Source organism: Myotis lucifugus, unplaced genomic scaffold (assembly GCF_000147115.1).
Source record: "Myotis lucifugus unplaced genomic scaffold, Myoluc2.0 scaffold_165, whole genome shotgun sequence".
Lineage (NCBI taxonomy): Eukaryota > Metazoa > Chordata > Mammalia > Chiroptera > Vespertilionidae > Myotis > Myotis lucifugus.
In genome coordinates, this window is record NW_005871213.1 from 2,707,501 (window position 1) to 2,724,688 (window position 17,188).

The following is a 17,188-nucleotide window of genomic DNA, read 5'->3' on the forward strand; positions in this document are numbered from 1 at the left end:
CATTGGTTGATTCTTGTATTGCCCTGACCAGGGATCGAACCCACAACCTTGACATATGGGATGGAAACCAACTGCTTTACCTGGCCAGGACCAGTATGTATAGATCTATACCATTTTTATTTGCTGCACCATCTATTCCATTGTTTGAATATATCAAAGATGTATCGTTTATTCATGGACATTTGTTTTTCCCCACTGTCTTACTATTATAAATACTAGAGGCCCGTTGCACGAAGAGATTCATGCAATAGGCCTTCCCTTCCCCTGGCTGCCGGCACCGGTTTTCCTCCAGGGCCCAGGCCTTCGCTCTGGCCTGGAGCCTTCCATCTTTGTGGCTCCTGCCCGGAGCTTTCCGTCTTCGCTGGGCTCCGCCGCTTTGCGCCCACGTATGCAAATTAACTGCCATCTTTGTTGGGTTAATTTGCATACTCCTGATTGGCTGGTGTGCATAGTGGAGAGACGGTCAATTTACATGTTTGTCTATTATTAGGTAAGATGCTTCAGTTGCCCTGGTCAGGTGGCTCAGTCAGCTGTTCATGGGTTCAGTTCCTGGTCAGGGCACATATCTAGGTGGCGGTTCGATCCTTGGTTAGGCACACGTGGGAGGCAACTGATCAGTGTTTCTCCTTTCTTTCTTTAAAATCAGTAAAAACATCCTTGGGTAAGGATTTAAAAAAAAATGCCACAGTGACTATCTTTGAACATACATCTTGCACACACCTAAGTGCATCTTAAAATAAATTCCTAGGAGAGCTATGTAAGTCAGAAGATACTGGCATTTAAAATTTGACAGCTAGAGTCAGGGTCACATATAATAAAATAAGATCAGTCATGATAATTGTCCTCCGGAGAGAAGAATTGCGTAATTTCCTTCAATAATAAGCCATTCCAGTAAACAGCTTGCTTCACAAATAAAAGGAAAGCAAAACTATTAAAAAGAACTCCCCCTCAAACTTCGTTGTTGTTTTTTTAATTTTTATGTGTTCTGATGGTTAATATTTGTCTCGTTTCTGTTCATAATAATGCCTTAGAAAATGTATGTGCCTCACTCTTTTTCCAGAAGTAAGTGCAATTTTTCACATGAACAAAGGGATGAAATCTTAACTCTGAATCTATGCTATAGTGTGCATTCTAACCAGTGGGGCTTCTTGTTGTGCAATAGACAATGTTAGCACTGCGCCACCATTAACTACCTAATTCTGTGCCTTCAAATCTGAATGTTTTTCTTTGTATGTTGAGATATCAGCAAATACTTGTGCAAGTTCTTCATAAAAATGAGTGCACAAAATAATACTTAAAGGAACAGACAATATAGTATTTTTATTTAGAATGGTTTTGCATTATGGAGATAGCCTTTTGACTTAATTTATTTGTTGTTGTTGTTATCCAACCTTGTGTTTTTGGAATGAAGTTCATTATTGAGAGGATGATACTCTGGATTATATGTATGTATGTATGTATGTATAGTCAGATTGAATCATTGCAAATGCTGCATAACATTTTTATCAAATAATAACAAAGGGAAAGAAAAACAGATATAGATGTTTAATAAGGAAAAACTGGCCTGTAGAAAATACCAAAGAGGTTATTACAATAGCAGAATTTAAGCCAATTTTGTTTTTCAAATTTCATGGACATAGAAAAGAGTTTAACAATAGTTTTATTTGGATCGTGTAAGTATGGGTGATTTAAAAATTTGTTTTTTAGCCAAACCGGTTTGGCTCAGTGAATAGAGCGTCGGCCTGCGGACTGAAAGGTCCCAGGTTCGATTCCAGTCAAGGGCACGTACCTTGGTTGCTGGCACATCCCCAGTAGGAGGTGTGCAGGAGGCGGCTGGTCGATGTTTCTCTCTCATCAATGTTTCTAACTCTCTATCCCTCTCCCTTTCTCTCTGTAAAAAATCAATAAAATATATATTTTTTAAAAAATTTGTATTTTACAGTTGTTTATTTTTCCACAATGAACACGTGAGACCTTGTAATTAAAAAGCCCGTCAGTGCTCTTTGAAAAGATAATTCCATATTCCTCCAGTTCCCATTTTCTGTCTTCAGTGTTTTCCTTCATTAACCTCTTATTTTTTTCCTTTGGTTTATTTGCTTTGTTTACATGGTTCCTTGCTTATGTTTTTTTGTTTTTCCTGATCATGATAGAGGCTGGTGTGAAAAATCAAGGAATGAATTTTCAATAAGATAAATATGATTTATAGCACCTCTGTTTTTCTACCTGTCTTGCATTTGTTAGTTCTTGTTATTAGCTGGAACAAAGCCAATTATCACCATTACGTTTTGGGGGGTAATATTTTATTTTCTAAATTTCATACAATGTTCAGGTAACCATGTGAAAAATGTTATTCTCAGCTGCTGCTAAAGAAGACATAGAAAAGAAGAGGGAAGAATGAGGAAGGACAAAGGCGACCATTAATATTTCAGTTATGTTAAATTTAAAAATAACTGTTTTTAAGTACTGTAAAGAAACCCAGATTTGGTGACATGTAAATTACTTATCATCCATTCGTTGCATCAGCATTTTTTAACCAGTATGTCATTTACCACCATTTTTAATGGCTTAGGTATTCTTGGTTGATTCCGAAAAGCTGACTAGTGAAAGAAATAAGTAGAATCCTCTATGAATTATTCTTATGTAGGTCATAATATATTGCTTGAATTCCTGTTCTAAGCTTCTGTGTTTATTAACAATTTTTGAAAAGTGCGTTTCTAATAACAGCCGATAATAACCAGAATGGGAGTGAGTGACTTGTGGCAAATTTTGGAGCCCGTTAAGCAACACATCCACTTGAATAATCTTGGTGGGAAAACCATTGCAGTTGATCTGAGCCTCTGGGTATGTGAATCACAGACAGTCAAAAAAATGATTGGAACTGTCACGAAGCCCCACCTCAGGTACGGTAAAGTTCTTAGAATATAAATGTATGATTACATAAATAGTTGATGTCTTGGTTTTGAGATTTTAAAAGATATTAATGTGTCTAGATCTGCCATCTCTGTATTGATGACTCACAAATTTGTGCCTCTTACCTTCTGAACTCCAGACTCACATGCTTAGTTGCCTATTTAACATATCTACTTGGATGTTGCCATGACTGTAAGCCAGAAATTTGGGAGCCATTCTCTCCCTGTTTACCTGGCCCAATGTCCAGTTCCTCAGAAGTCTTGCCAGTTCTACTTTCAAAAGAAACTTTTGTGTTTGTTCATAAACGTTACTTGATGTCCAGAGGCACCATCTCAGTGTATGCCAACATCATCTCTCATCTATACTGCTGAATGACTTCTTCACCGGCTTCCCTCCCTCAGTTCTTAGCGTCCTCTTCCTCATCCTCCTCCTCCAGACCATTTTCCATATAGCAATTAAAATAATCATAAATCTCCCTTGCTTAAAAACATTCAAAAAACAAACAAAAAAACATTTAGTAGTTTCTCAGTCCTGTGAAAATAAAATAAATGTTATTGCATATAACCTTTTCGGTATTAGTCTAATGTTCTTGCCATTAACGTCATGCTGCTATGTTGACTTTTGCTATCAATATATGAGGATTAATATATGACTAATTTTTGTATTTCAGGAACTTGTTTTTTCGTATCTCACATTTAACACTAATGGATGTAAAACTGGTATTTGTTATGGAAGGGGAACCCCCAAAGCTGAAAGCTGATGTCATAAACAAGAGGAATCAAATTCGGTATGGGCCTTCTGCAAAAACATGGTCTCAGAAAACAGGGAGATCACATTTTAAATCAGTGTTAAGAGAGGTGAGCATTTGGATCTGATTTAATAATTCTTATTGTATTGTATATAGAAGGACAGTGTGGGTGGAGAAGAGTTTATATTTTGGAGTGAAACTGACCTAAGTTCAAGGCCTGGCTCTCGCATCTTGAAACTCTAAGGTGTTCTGCACGTTTTTAATTTATTTAAAATAAAAATTTCCTATTCTGTGAATGAGAATAGTAATACTTTGCAGAGATGTGCTGAAAATGAGAGAAAATCTACAAATATCTATTATCTAATCAACTAGTACATAGTAGAGACTTGATACATGTTACCTTTTATGACATCTTTACCACTTAAAGGATTCCCAGAACAGAGATCTCATTAATTCATACTTCACTCATTCAGAATTGATAATAGTTCATGCATTGAACATGCATATTTGACTTTCATTAGGGCTTTGTAATTTTTAAAAGTACTTATTATATTTTAATATATTTACATATTACTTATAAAATATTATATATTTTTATAAAAGTTAAAAAATTATCCATAAAATAAAATATATTATTAAAACAATAGGAAACTACTATTATTTTGTCTTTTTTCAAATGTATATATTTTTAAAACTTGCCATAATAGTGCATAAATAATTTTTATCTTGGACTTTTCACTTAATATGTCATATCCATATTTCCCTGTTGTTATAATGGTTGTGCAACATTTATGAGGCTATGAAATCATTACCCAGGATTGTATATATTGTTTGTTTTTCAGCTCTTTCATTATATGTGAAATTATGATGAACATTTTTTGTGTACATAGTTTTTTCTTGTGATTTGGGATTTTTAAGATAAAATTACCCAAAGTGAGATGGATAGACCAAAGCTTAGGAATGATTTTATAGCTACTACCAATTACTTTCCACCAGTATAGATATGAGATAAGCAATTTCAGTGCACCCACAAGAACACTGAAGATAGGAGATTTATCTTTGTATTACTTAGTATTCAAAATCAAAGATGTTTCTTTGTTTATGTAATACATATAAATACATATTTAATATGTATTGGTCTTTTAATGGTGAGGTTAAACATTTAACCTAGTTTTAGTCCCTCTGTGGATAATGGTCTTTGCCCCACTTATCTCTTGAAGTTTTAATTTTTTTGTTGTTTAAGTTCTTTATATATTAAGGATATAAACTTGTTATATTTGCTTTTAATTCATATTCCTGTTTTTCTTTTTAAGTTTGGTTAAAAATTTTATTTCTTTAAAAGGTATTGCATAAGTTAATAATCATTTTCTCCTGAAATTCTGTTTTTATTCTTAGGTGATATTTAAAAAAATAGTTTTTAATTAGTGGCTATTCCACCTTAATGACTATCAATAGTTGAAGAAAATATATGTACTGGATTCTAATTATTTCCTCCATAAACAATTACTGGAAATAACCATGGTACACATACTTAGAGCATTAAATACCCAGAATAACTCAAAAAGATGTCCATCTCTTTTTTTTTTTTTGAGACAATTACTCCATTCTTATTTCTTTATTACAGTAATTGGTGTTCTTAGACATTTTGCTCAGTGTTACCTGCCCATTATTTTCATATTTCTGTGCCCTCAGTTACTAGGCCCTACTTCCTCCTACTCCACTGCCAACTTTTAGTTATAAGCATGAAAGGCACAAATTAGTCTTCTTCCAACACCACATCCACCCTCAATATGACAGGGATTTAGGGTAGGAAAATTTACAACCAGGCTCATCACAAATTCTCTGCTGGTTTTTGAAGAGCTGAAATGAAAAATGGCACTGGAATCTAAGATAAATTTCAAACTCTTGTTTATACTGAAAGGATATTTCTTATCTAGAGGAAGGTTGAAGCAACTATAGTGTTGCCATAAAATAATACCTGTAACAAAATTTGTCTTCTGAAAAGTACCCTTCTTATCAACATAGTACTTTGTATTTTTGGACCTTGTCTACGTTGGGCAACATCTGGCAGAGGTTTTTCTTATGTAATATGGCATGTAAGCAATTGATCAGTTAAAGCAAAAGAGATGTTATTTACTCTGTCGGTCTCTCCAAACTACAGTGCCCTTGTTTCTTCACCTTACCCAGTATTCCCCAGTAATAGAATTTGAGAATTATACATGACAAGAAAGAATACACTGGGATATAAGACTACACTATATGCTGCTCAGTTGGGTTAAATTCATAATCCAAAGAAAACTCGGGATTATTTATGCATCAGCAAACCGATAGGAACATTCTGCACAGACATTTGACTTCCTAGGAACACATCAACAGCTGACCCCTCTGTGGTTTCCCACCATTTGTTTCATTATAGGGAAGAGATGATATAAGGAAAAGAAGAGAACTTTAAAGCCTCAAGCCAAATTGCATAATCACCTCATATTACATTGTCAACATCATGTGAGAATTTTTGTAATTTTACAGACGTAAATATTAATGTGATTATTAATCATTTAAAAGATATTTCCAGAATCTTGAGATACTATTAAGCAAGTATTATAATTTGTAAGACACGTAAATAGCACTGTTAATATCTATAATAATCCTATATAATAAAGGTAATATGCAAATTGACCCTCATGCCATCACACAAGGTGGCCGCCCCCATGTGGTCAAAGATGGCCACCACATGATGGCTGGCAGGGGAGGGCAGTTGGGGGCGACCGGGCTGGCAGGGGAGGGCAGTTAGGGGCGACTGGGCTGGCAGGGGAGGACAGTTGGCGACTGGGCTGGCAGGGGAGGGCAGTTGGTGGCAATTGGGCCAGCAGGGGAGCAGTTAGGCATCAATCAGGCTGGCAGGGGAGTGTTTAGGGGGTGATCAGGCTGGCAGGCAGGTGAGCAGTTGGGAGCCAGCAGTCCCGGATTGTGAGAGGGATATCCGACTGCCGACAGACATCCCCCAAGGGGTCCCAGATTGGAGAGGGTGCAGGCTGGGCTGACGGACAACACCCCCCCCCCCCCTCCAGTGCACGAATTTCGTGCACCGGGCCTCTAGTCTATAATAATGAAAGCATAATGTGCTAATTAGACCAGACAGCCGAACAACCTTCCAGATGACCTTCCGGACGAAGTCAGGGCTGCGAGGGCTGAGGCAAGCCGCTGCGGCTGTGAGGGCTGCGCTCCTTGTTCAAATTTTGTGCATCAGGCCTCTAGTTTGTAATATAGGAAAGTAAGTGAAAAAAATTAGCAATAATAATGTTCTTAGATTTCTTGCATCTGCTTTTTCTTTTCAGTGTCTTGAATTGCTGGAATGCTTAGGAATTCCCTGGGTCCAAGCTGCTGGGGAAGCAGAAGCCATGTGCGCTTACCTTGATGCCAGTGGTTATGTGGACGGCTGCCTCACCAATGATGGGGATGCTTTCCTTTATGGGGCCCGGACTGTTTATAGGAATTTCACTATGAATACCAAGGTATTTTTTTCTTTCTCTTTGTCAGCATTTGTTTTGCAAACTAAATTTTTAAAGGAATTACTAAATCATTAAATGGAAAAAATGCTTATTACTGTTATTAAATATCATTGCCACATAGTTCATTCTCTTTGAAATGTAGATTTCTCTCCCAAGGGTTTGACTTGTTTCACATACTTTAATTCTAAATTAGTTTTAAAAGTATATTATAAAATTGCATATGAAATTTATTGCTTTTACTCAGAATTTCTACTTTTAGTAATGTATCCTCAAAAACACCTCCAAATATGCATGGAGAGGTATGCAAGGATATTATTTCCAGCATTGTTAGTAATTACAAAAATTGATAAGCAACCCAAATGTCTATGAGAGAGAATAGTTAAATATAGCCATGGTTCTCAGCCTGGCAGATACTGCTAGGAGACATTTTGGTTGTAACTATTCAAGGTTGGGAAAGGGAGACTATAGACATTCGGTGGATTGGAGCCAGGAAAGCTAAATCTCTTGCCAGACAATTCTGTTATCTCTCTGAAAATGCTTATAGTATCCCCATTGAGAAACACTGCTTCAGAATTGATATAATGTAAGAGTAAGCAGTTATTAAAACGGTATGTAGTATTAATATTAAAGATACATAGATATATTAGCGGGTAAGATATGTTGCAAAATATTTCTTTTATATAATCCTGTTTTTCCTTAAAATATGCTTAGTAACAAATATTTGAATATGTGTGTAAAAGAAAGGTATTTTGGAAGAATATGTACCACACTGTTAATAATGTTAACTTTAGAAATTGCCATTACAGGGAATGTTTTCTTTCAGTAATATACATTGTAAAGTGTTTAATTTTGTAAGATGAAAATCTACTTTTGTATACAGAAAGCAATAAAGAGGGGAAAAATGAATACTGAAATGTTTAGCCATTTTTGAAACTATGACTTTATTTCCAGATATTAAAGTGTTAGATTCTACAAAGATTCTGGTTATTAGGATAATTTTCCTATTTAAACATCTGGGAATAATTAAATATTTAGAGACACCTTTGACACATTTTTGTAATGCTGTTTAATGTATAAACATTTACATTTTGAAGATTAAACAAATTTGTGCTTTCTTTTAGGACCCCCACGTTGACTGTTATACAATGTCATCTATCAAGAGTAACCTAGGTTTGGATAGAGATGCTCTAGTTGGACTGGCAATACTGCTTGGCTGTGATTATCTTCCAAAGGTACACTGAAATTCACTATTCATAGTGTGGGGTTTTTTTTTATTCCTTATGATTTACATAAATATTAATACAGTATTGTTATATGATTAAGAATCTAATTTAGAGTATAATTTTAGGCATAATAAAATATTCAATAACTAAAATAATCAGCATTTCAAATGGCATTAAAAAGCTGGTTCATTGTGACACTGAAGCTTCTAAATAAGAATAGAATAATAATTATTATCACAGTTTGAATCTCATAAACCATTACTCTAGCTTAAGAATTCACATTCAAGTTTCAACTACCCTTTTAAAGAAATAAAGGAATTATTCTTTTCTTGTGTCATGCTAATGTTAGTTTCTATCACTATTTTATCTATTTTTTGGTTTTCAGTCTTTAGCTTTCCAGCTGTGCAGACGCTTGGTGTTATTATTATTGTTGCTAGGCTACATGATTATTGGGATAAGCCATCATCCTTTTGTGCCGCATTCAATGTTGTTCAGAAAACCTTTGATTTATATTTTATAAATTTATATTGTAACAAATAGGTATATTAAGTGAGTGATTAAGAATTATGAGGATAACCCCATTCTTAAATACTATATTTAAAAATACAAAATTAATTGTATTATAGCTCTTATTATGTAGTCCCATTATTATGTCTCTACTGATCATCTCTTCTTACCGAATCCCTCATTATACTATACTGTATACTCTATCCCCAAGAGACATCTAGAGAAGGAGGACATATAATTTTTTTTAGCCAGAGCTTATGAGATAGGAAAAATAGCAGGGAAGTCAAATTATTAACTCTAATTTCTAATTTATGTCATCAGTGACCAGATGGTGAAATCAACTTTTTTTTTAAACTAATAAGTAAAGGAAGAAGGAGGAATGAAACTTTTAAATAACACACAAAAAAATTATTTTATTGTAATTGTAATTCTGAAATAGAAAATTTCTATTTCCCTTATGTAATTATTAAATCTTAAAGACTAGAAGCAATCCAATGTTGAATGTAAGAAACCAACTTTATCTACAGTGGTGTTACATTATGCATTAGCCTTAGCTATTTTGAACATTTGTATTCTTTGTAACCCAAACTGCCATCTATTTATATTGTTCTTAAAGTTAAAGATTGTTAAGACTATATACTAATACTAGAGGGGTCCCTCCTGCCATTGCCGCTGCACTCACCATCACCAGTGGTGAGCCTTACTCAGGGCTTCTGGCTGAGTGACCTGACCACTAGGGGGCAGCTCCTGCATGGTCAGTGCACGTCATAGCGACCGGTAGTTCTGCTGTTTGGTCGATTTGCATATTGGCCTTTTATAATATAGAAGGACTAGAGGCCCAGTGCACGACATTCATGCACTGAGGGGGAAGAGGGTCCCTCAGCCCGCCCTGGGCCCTCTCACAGTCCAGGACCCCTTGGGGGATGTCCACCTGCTGGCTTAGGCCCGCTCCCTGCTGACAGTCAGATATTCCCCCAGGGGTCCTTATCGCTGCACTTGCCAGCCATGAGTCTGGCTTCTGGTTGAAAGGCGCTCCCCTTGTGGGAGCGCACTAACCACCAGGGCACAGCTCTTGCGTTGAGCGTCTGCACCTAGTGGTTAGTGCATGTTATAGCGACTGGTTGTTCTGCCGTTTGGTCGATTTGCATATTAGCCTTTTATTATATAGGATGATTTGTCTTCAAAAAATTTAAGATGTCGCTAAGTGCCGATACAAGAAGGGTGATACACAAAATATTTGGCAACTGGTATGCTGAGGACATAGGCTTGTGGTTGCCATCTGTTGTGCCATGTGCTACCATTTTAGTAGCAGGATCCTGGTGGGTTGGGAAGGGTATTCAGGTAAGAGGGTTTGCCATTAGGCACTCAGGATGCTTGAGGAGTATTGTAAAACTGGTATATCTATTCTAGTGTATATTGGCTAACCAACAGCCTTGCTTATAAAGACATATTCATCAACTTGTATAGGAACTGGAAGCCTCAACTTAAATCAGAAATTGTCATGTGAATTTATGCTTAATGGGTATTAGCTTATTTTAATTTTCTTAACTTAGAACTCTTTTTTGTTCTCTTTTGACATCTGGGTCTTTAAATATTAAATTTCATATCATTAAATGAACATGCTTTTTCCTGATTATAAATATAACATAAAGTTAGCTCAAATAAAAATATTATCCAAATAATTAACAAAGAAAGCTATCGCCCTCTAAAATTCTGTTCTTCCTTCTCCTAAAACAAACACTATCAGTGGTTTGGTATGTAATCCTCTGACTTTCTTCCTTTGAATAGATTAACAATGTAATTGTTACTTCACTTACATATCTAGAACACACCATAGGCTATTCTGTGGTTTTCATCTTACACAGCAATGTATTTTGCACATTTTTTTCCATCATTATATAGTTACCACATTCTTTCAGCTGCATGATCAACTTTTGAATGGACTTAATGTACTTTATTCATTTTCTAATGATTAACATTTGAATTTCTTTCCCCCTTTCTGAAAGGGCGTCCCTGGAGTTGGAAAAGAGCAAGCATTAAAACTTATACAGATTTTGAAAGGGCAAAGTTTACTTCAGAGGTAACTAAAAATTAAGTTTTCTTGTGACATCAGACTTTTATTCTTGTTGAATTTTATAGTGAATGCTAGAGGACCAGTGCATGACATTCGTACACTGGCGGGGGGGGGGGCGGGGGGGGATGGGTGTGGGGATGGGGAGTCCCTCAGCCCAGCCTGTGCCCTCTCATAGTCCGGGACCCCTCGAGGTATGTCCGCCTAGGAGTCCTTGGCACTGCTGCAGAGGCAGGAAAATCACTTATTTTTATTCTGAAATTTTTCAAAGAAAGGGTTGGCAAAAGTAGGTTTACAGTTGTTCATATGGAAAATAATACAATAGTTAATAAATAATAATGCAAGAATAAATTCCTGTGTTTCACATATAACTGTAAACCCACCCCTGTATACCCTAAGCCATACTATATATTTTTTTCAATATTACTAGCTCACTGTAAACACAAGTAGATGTCAAATGTGTTTATTTATAACCATGGGCATTTGCTATGGGCTATTTTAGACTATTTTACTACCAAGTAAAGATAATGTAACATTAAAATAATTTTATCCTTAAAAATATTTTATTTTATCCTTAAAATCATTTTTAATATAAAATACTTTGATATTGAATTTATTTTTGTAAATGAAATGCCTAACCTGTTACAAATATTTAATAAGTAACACTTGATCAAAACTTTTACTTGACTTCCTTTGTTCTATAACCATACATTTAAGAATATATGTATTCAAATTAATTTAGACTGAACAATTTAAGGGTTCGAACCAGTTAAGGAATATATTGAAATTTACAAACTATGCTATTTAGTTTTACAAGCATGTGAACTAGATTTACTTGATGAAAGCAGTGGTTTATAAAAATTAATATTAAGGGTGATAAAATAGAGTGAATAAAGGAAAGAATGAGAACACTGGAGACTTAAACCAGTCTTGGCCTCCAGTTAGGTTTGAGATGGTGAGAGCATGAAAGGAAACAGAAGTTGTAGAAATCAAGAAGGAATGATGATGAAAACAATTTCAAATTACTGTGCTTTTTCCTACAATACTTCTCTTTCAGCTGAAAAGCTATTGATAGATCTAAGCCTTCAATAAATTCATTATTGAGATCAGTGATTACTTTGTCAAAGCAGGAAAAAAGGGTATTCTTTGGCATGGAGGTGAGTTAAGGAATTATTTGGGAATTGTGAAAACATACAAAAAGGGAAAAACAAGCAAATGTGGCCTTTGGCCAGCTACAAGGCATTCTTATTGAAACAGTTTCAGCAAATTTGTACTTTTGGCAACATTTTATTAAATGTTGGTCTTGATATTTGAAAGTAATGAAATTGCATTTTTTGTTATAATTATGTTTTAATTTTGATTAGCTTACACTGACTTCCCCTGTTTATTTTTAACATTTGAATCTCTATTATTTATCCAGCAGCCAGCATCAATTAATGCTAATTTTATTAAGCGTGAAGTTGGTCTTTGTAGTATGTGAGTTAGAAGTTCCAAAAGCTAAATAATAATTCTTAGTGCCAGTTACTAGATTGCAAACTGAAGGTATAATTTAGTTTTTTATTAGAACTTTAATTTCTGTAAGTAGAGGAACAATTCAGAACTTATATTTTATGGTAATGTTTATCCTCTTCGTGGTTTTAAGTTGACATGAAACTTGTATTGAAAAATTAACTATTATGCCCTAGCCGGTTTGGCTCAGTGGGTAGAGTGTTGGCCTGTGGATTGAAGGGTCCCAGGTTCGGTTCCAGTCAAGGGCACATGCCTAGGTTGTGGGCTTAATCCCCAGTGGGGGGTGTGCAGGGGGCAGCTAATCAATGATTCCCTCTCATCATTGATGTTTGTATCTCTCTCTCCCTCTCCCTTCCTCTCTGAAATCAATAAAAAGTATTTTTTTAAAAAAACTATTATTTAGTAGACCTTTTAACAGTAATATACATTTTCTTAAAATCTTTCATTAAACAAGTAATGTTTTTGCTGTTTGGATAGGAGAATAAGAAAATGACAATTTCAAATGATCTGGATTTTTTAAACAGTTCTTACCCAGAAACTCCATGTTTTATTTAGTGTTATACTTTGCCCTTAACCCTTATTTTGATATACAGAAGTGTTCATGTACATGATTCTCTTTGTTTTATACTCTGGCACTTAGAAAAGATATAAAAAACAAATTTATATGAATCATTCTCCCTACATGTATGCTTAAGTGAAGATACTTTTTTTTTAAAAAAAAGGCTGAATGAATATATCAATATACACACACACATTCTTTCTCTCTCTCCCTTTCCCCTGCTCTGACACTCTTTCTCCTCTCCTGTTGGAATTCTTCTATCTTTGGGGAACACATCTAAAAATTGAGGTACGTTGATTGAGGGCGGGTTTTTTTAATTTGGACAGTAACTTTATCTACCACCAAAGGGAAAATAAGTTGGTAGGTTGGAAGGGAACAGAATAACCTGATATTTGAGAACATGGCACTTTGGTGACCTTGGGGGTGTTTTTGTGTGTGTTTGTTTTTCTTTTTAAAGCCATTTTCTTTTAAAGGTTTATTCAATGGAGTGAAGAAAAACCTTGTAACTCTAATCAACAACCACTAGTTATTAAAAAACTGGCTCATTGCTCTGTGTGTTCCCATCCAGGTAAGCAGACATAGGGAATGATATCTTGGAGTATTAGTGTCAGATACCCACATTTTCACCCCTGTTCTTATAGGTACATTTTATATTATCTTTCCCGCTAGACTGGGAATCCTCAGAGTCAGGAGTTGTCATATATACATAATAGGCACTCAGTAAATGTTAGTTGAATGAAATGAAGTGACATAAATGGTAAATATAGAACAAGTACAGTTTCAAACTATGAATCCAAATTACTTAGATCTTAAAATTATGTTTTTAATATAGAAATCTATTTTAAGGGAAAAAATACACTAATAGTATTGGGGAAAATGGAATTGAAACTATTTGTTTCTTTAACAATGATTTACACTTATATATTTAAATGTTTCTTAATTGTCCTATACTGCGTTTTGATTGTGTGAAGATAGTGCCTGGAAACTAATTTCTAAAACATGTTCATTATTTTTGAAAATAGCTTGGTTTCTCTTTATTAGTTTTGGAAGAAAAAGAAAGATGTCACTGATACATAGTAGATTAGAAAGGTCTTCCACTTTCAGCAGAGATTGAGATCATGTTAGCTCATCTTTTAAAAGAAATTCTGCTTTATGTATTTGTCTTTTTTTTTTTTTAATTCTCACCTGAGGGTATGTTTCCATTGATTTTAGAGAGAGAGGAAGAGGGAGAGACAGAAAGTGAGAGTCTTTCTCGATGTGAGAGAGAAGAACATCAATTAGTTGCCTCTCATACCTACCATGACTCGGGGATCAAACCCCCTTTGGTGCAAGGGATGACACTCCAACCAATCAAGTCACACTAGCCACAGCATTTATCTATTTGTCTTACTCTGTTTTCATTAACATTATTACATTGTAGATGAAATCATGGAAGAAAAAAATTTTTATGGATAAGATTCTCCATTCTATATTTTCTTGATAACTTATAAATGGTAATTTTAGGTCATATCAGTTGTGTATGCTCTTCCGTATTCTCAAAACAATGTTGAAGATGGTCATGCTTTCCTTTTAAAGGGAACTAGGATCCCATCTTTGTCACAGTCATAATTTGTTCATGTTCCAAGCATAATTTAAAAATAGTAATACAGGTAACTTAGAGATAGACACTGAAAGAGGTAATTAATTGTTGTATTCTTTTAATATTTTAATTAAGGACAACAGTTTATGAATTATTCTATAAAGTAAATAATCTTTTTTAATACTAATAATTATAGCGTACTTTTCTTGAATTTAGCTATCAAATTAACTACAAACTTTTCCATTGTTGATTATTATGAATGTATAATTTCAAGTTACAAATTAACACTTTCAGATAATGGAATTTACAGAAACAAAGTGTCATGTGATAGTAATAGCTTAGGATCTACTACACCTTAAAGATTACTATAGTGTGCATTATTCTCTTTAACCTAAATATATTGAAACCCTTCTATAAGCCAGGCACTGTGCTAGGCAGTATTCATTTTTGAAAATGTGGGTAAGTACAAGAAAAAAAGTATAATAGAAGATAATTCTAAAAAGCAGTGGAAATCATACTTTCTTATACCTCCCTAAAGGTTCACCTAAGGATCATGAACATAATGGATGCAAATTATGTCAAACTGATCGATGTTGTGAACCACATGATTATGAATACTGTTGTCCCTGTGAATGGCACCGAACAGAGCAGGACAGGCAACTGATTACAATAGAGAACAATATTAAGAAGTAAGTTTTGTTTTTAACTCATTCTTTTCTGGCATGACCTATTTTATATACCTGTGGTTGAATTGTTTCCATATAGCCTTCCCCCATGTCTAAATTAATAACATTTCACAAAATCCTTTTCTTGAATTTACTAAAAACATAGGCCACTTCAGGAGATGGTAATATAATAGTTATTCAAAGTGAAACTTGATGACTGAGATACTATACAGACATTTTTCATTAAATGAGAGATTAGATGAGATATGGTTTTAGTCTGATTGTATTAACAACATGTATATAATCTATTTTCAGAAAAGCTTGCAGTTGTGAAGGATTCCCATTCCATGAGGTAATAACTAATAATTCAAGTGTGTTTATTTCAGAAGTTGGTTTTTTTTTTAAAGTTTGAAGTCTCAATTCCTATTTTCTTTTCTCTTGTTAGGTTGTTCAAGAATTTCTTTTGAACAAGGATAAATTGGTAAAGGCAATCAGGTACCAAAGACCTGATTTATTATTGTTTCAGGTATCTGAAAATAAATTCTTTACAGTATGAAGTTGAATAGTAGGAAGATAGAAGGGATAATCACTTTGAATGGTCTGCTATTGGCACCCATGCTTTTTTCAGCATTTATTTCTAGTCTTCATTTCTTTGCTACATAGTAACTGTACTTTGCAGACCATAAGGCAAATTATAATTATGTTGTTTGGTAGAAAACACCTTAAATACCTTGTACAGATATATTGTATTCAGCAGCATATTGGGAGATAGGGGCTGATAACCAAAGAATGTCAGGATCAAGTACTGGTATATTAATTTGCACGAACATTGTGATTTGTAATCAGTTACATAAATTTAAATTTGGATAGTCTATCACTCACTGTGTGACACTGGATATGTGTTATCAAAATAGAAATAATATTATCTTACGAAGTCACTATGAGGATTAAATGAGATTATTTATATTAACTCCTAATAGAGTGGCTAGGGAAACAGTGGCTCAGTAAATTATAACTACTTCTTGCTTATTCCTATCAACAACAGAAATAATAATGGTAACAAACAATTATTGAACATTTAAAATTTGCTTTTTTAGCCGAAACTGGTTTGGCTCAGTGGATAGAGCGTCAGCCTGGGGACTGAAAGGTCCCAGGTTCGATTCCAGTCAAGGGCATGTACCTGGGTTGTGGGCACATCCCCAGTAGGAGATGTGCAGGAGGCAGCTGATCGATGTTTCTCTCTCATCAATGTTTCTAACTCTCTATCTCTCTCCCTTCCTCTCTGTAAAAAATCAATAAAATATAAAAAATAAATAAATAAATAAATAAATAAATAAAATTTGCTTTTTTAAAAAACACATTACATATAATGTGACTTAATCTTCATAATCTGTGAGCTGGGTTATATTTTTACCTGAGGCTGAGAGAAGTTAAGTAACTTACCCAACATCTAGGAAATACCATGCTGACATACAAATGGAGAACACTTAATTACTATGTACTGTTGACTCTTTAGGAGGCTCATTGTTCTGTCAGTGATACTACTTTAATGTTCATTCTGAAGGAAAAAATAATATCATCTGAGTGCTATTTGTCTCCAAGAGATAAGAAAACCTTATTTTATTTTTATTATATTTACAGAGATTTACTCTTGAAAAAATGGATTGGCCCAATCACTATGCATGTGAGAAATTGTTGGTACTTTTGACCCACTATGACATGATAGAAAGAAAAACTTTGGTAGAAGACACTCTAATCAACTACAGCCAATTCGGTATGAATTGTGTGTGTTTGCATTTGAATGTCTTATGATCTAAAATTTTCTTCTTATTCTATACTAATAATAGAGGAATATGCAAATTGTCCAGGGATGCTGTCATAGTAACAGTAAACAACCAAACCACTAAG

At 34.5% G+C, this 17,188-nt stretch overlaps 1 protein-coding gene across 1 annotated transcript in view; it reads left to right on the plus strand.

The window, feature by feature from the left end:
• The window catches only part of GEN1 (GEN1, Holliday junction 5' flap endonuclease), a 32,028-nt gene that overhangs the window by 6,061 nt on the left and 8,779 nt on the right, over window positions 1–17,188 (plus strand). The window contains 11 exon segments of the mRNA XM_006096014.3: window positions 2,725–2,900; window positions 3,581–3,767; window positions 6,994–7,170; window positions 8,289–8,399; window positions 10,904–10,977; window positions 13,510–13,604; window positions 15,154–15,304; window positions 15,596–15,632; window positions 15,726–15,806; window positions 16,922–17,014; window positions 17,017–17,054. Of these exon segments, the coding sequence (XP_006096076.1) occupies window positions 2,740–2,900; window positions 3,581–3,767; window positions 6,994–7,170; window positions 8,289–8,399; window positions 10,904–10,977; window positions 13,510–13,604; window positions 15,154–15,304; window positions 15,596–15,632; window positions 15,726–15,806; window positions 16,922–17,014; window positions 17,017–17,054 (1,205 nt within the window). The 5' untranslated portion in view covers window positions 2,725–2,739.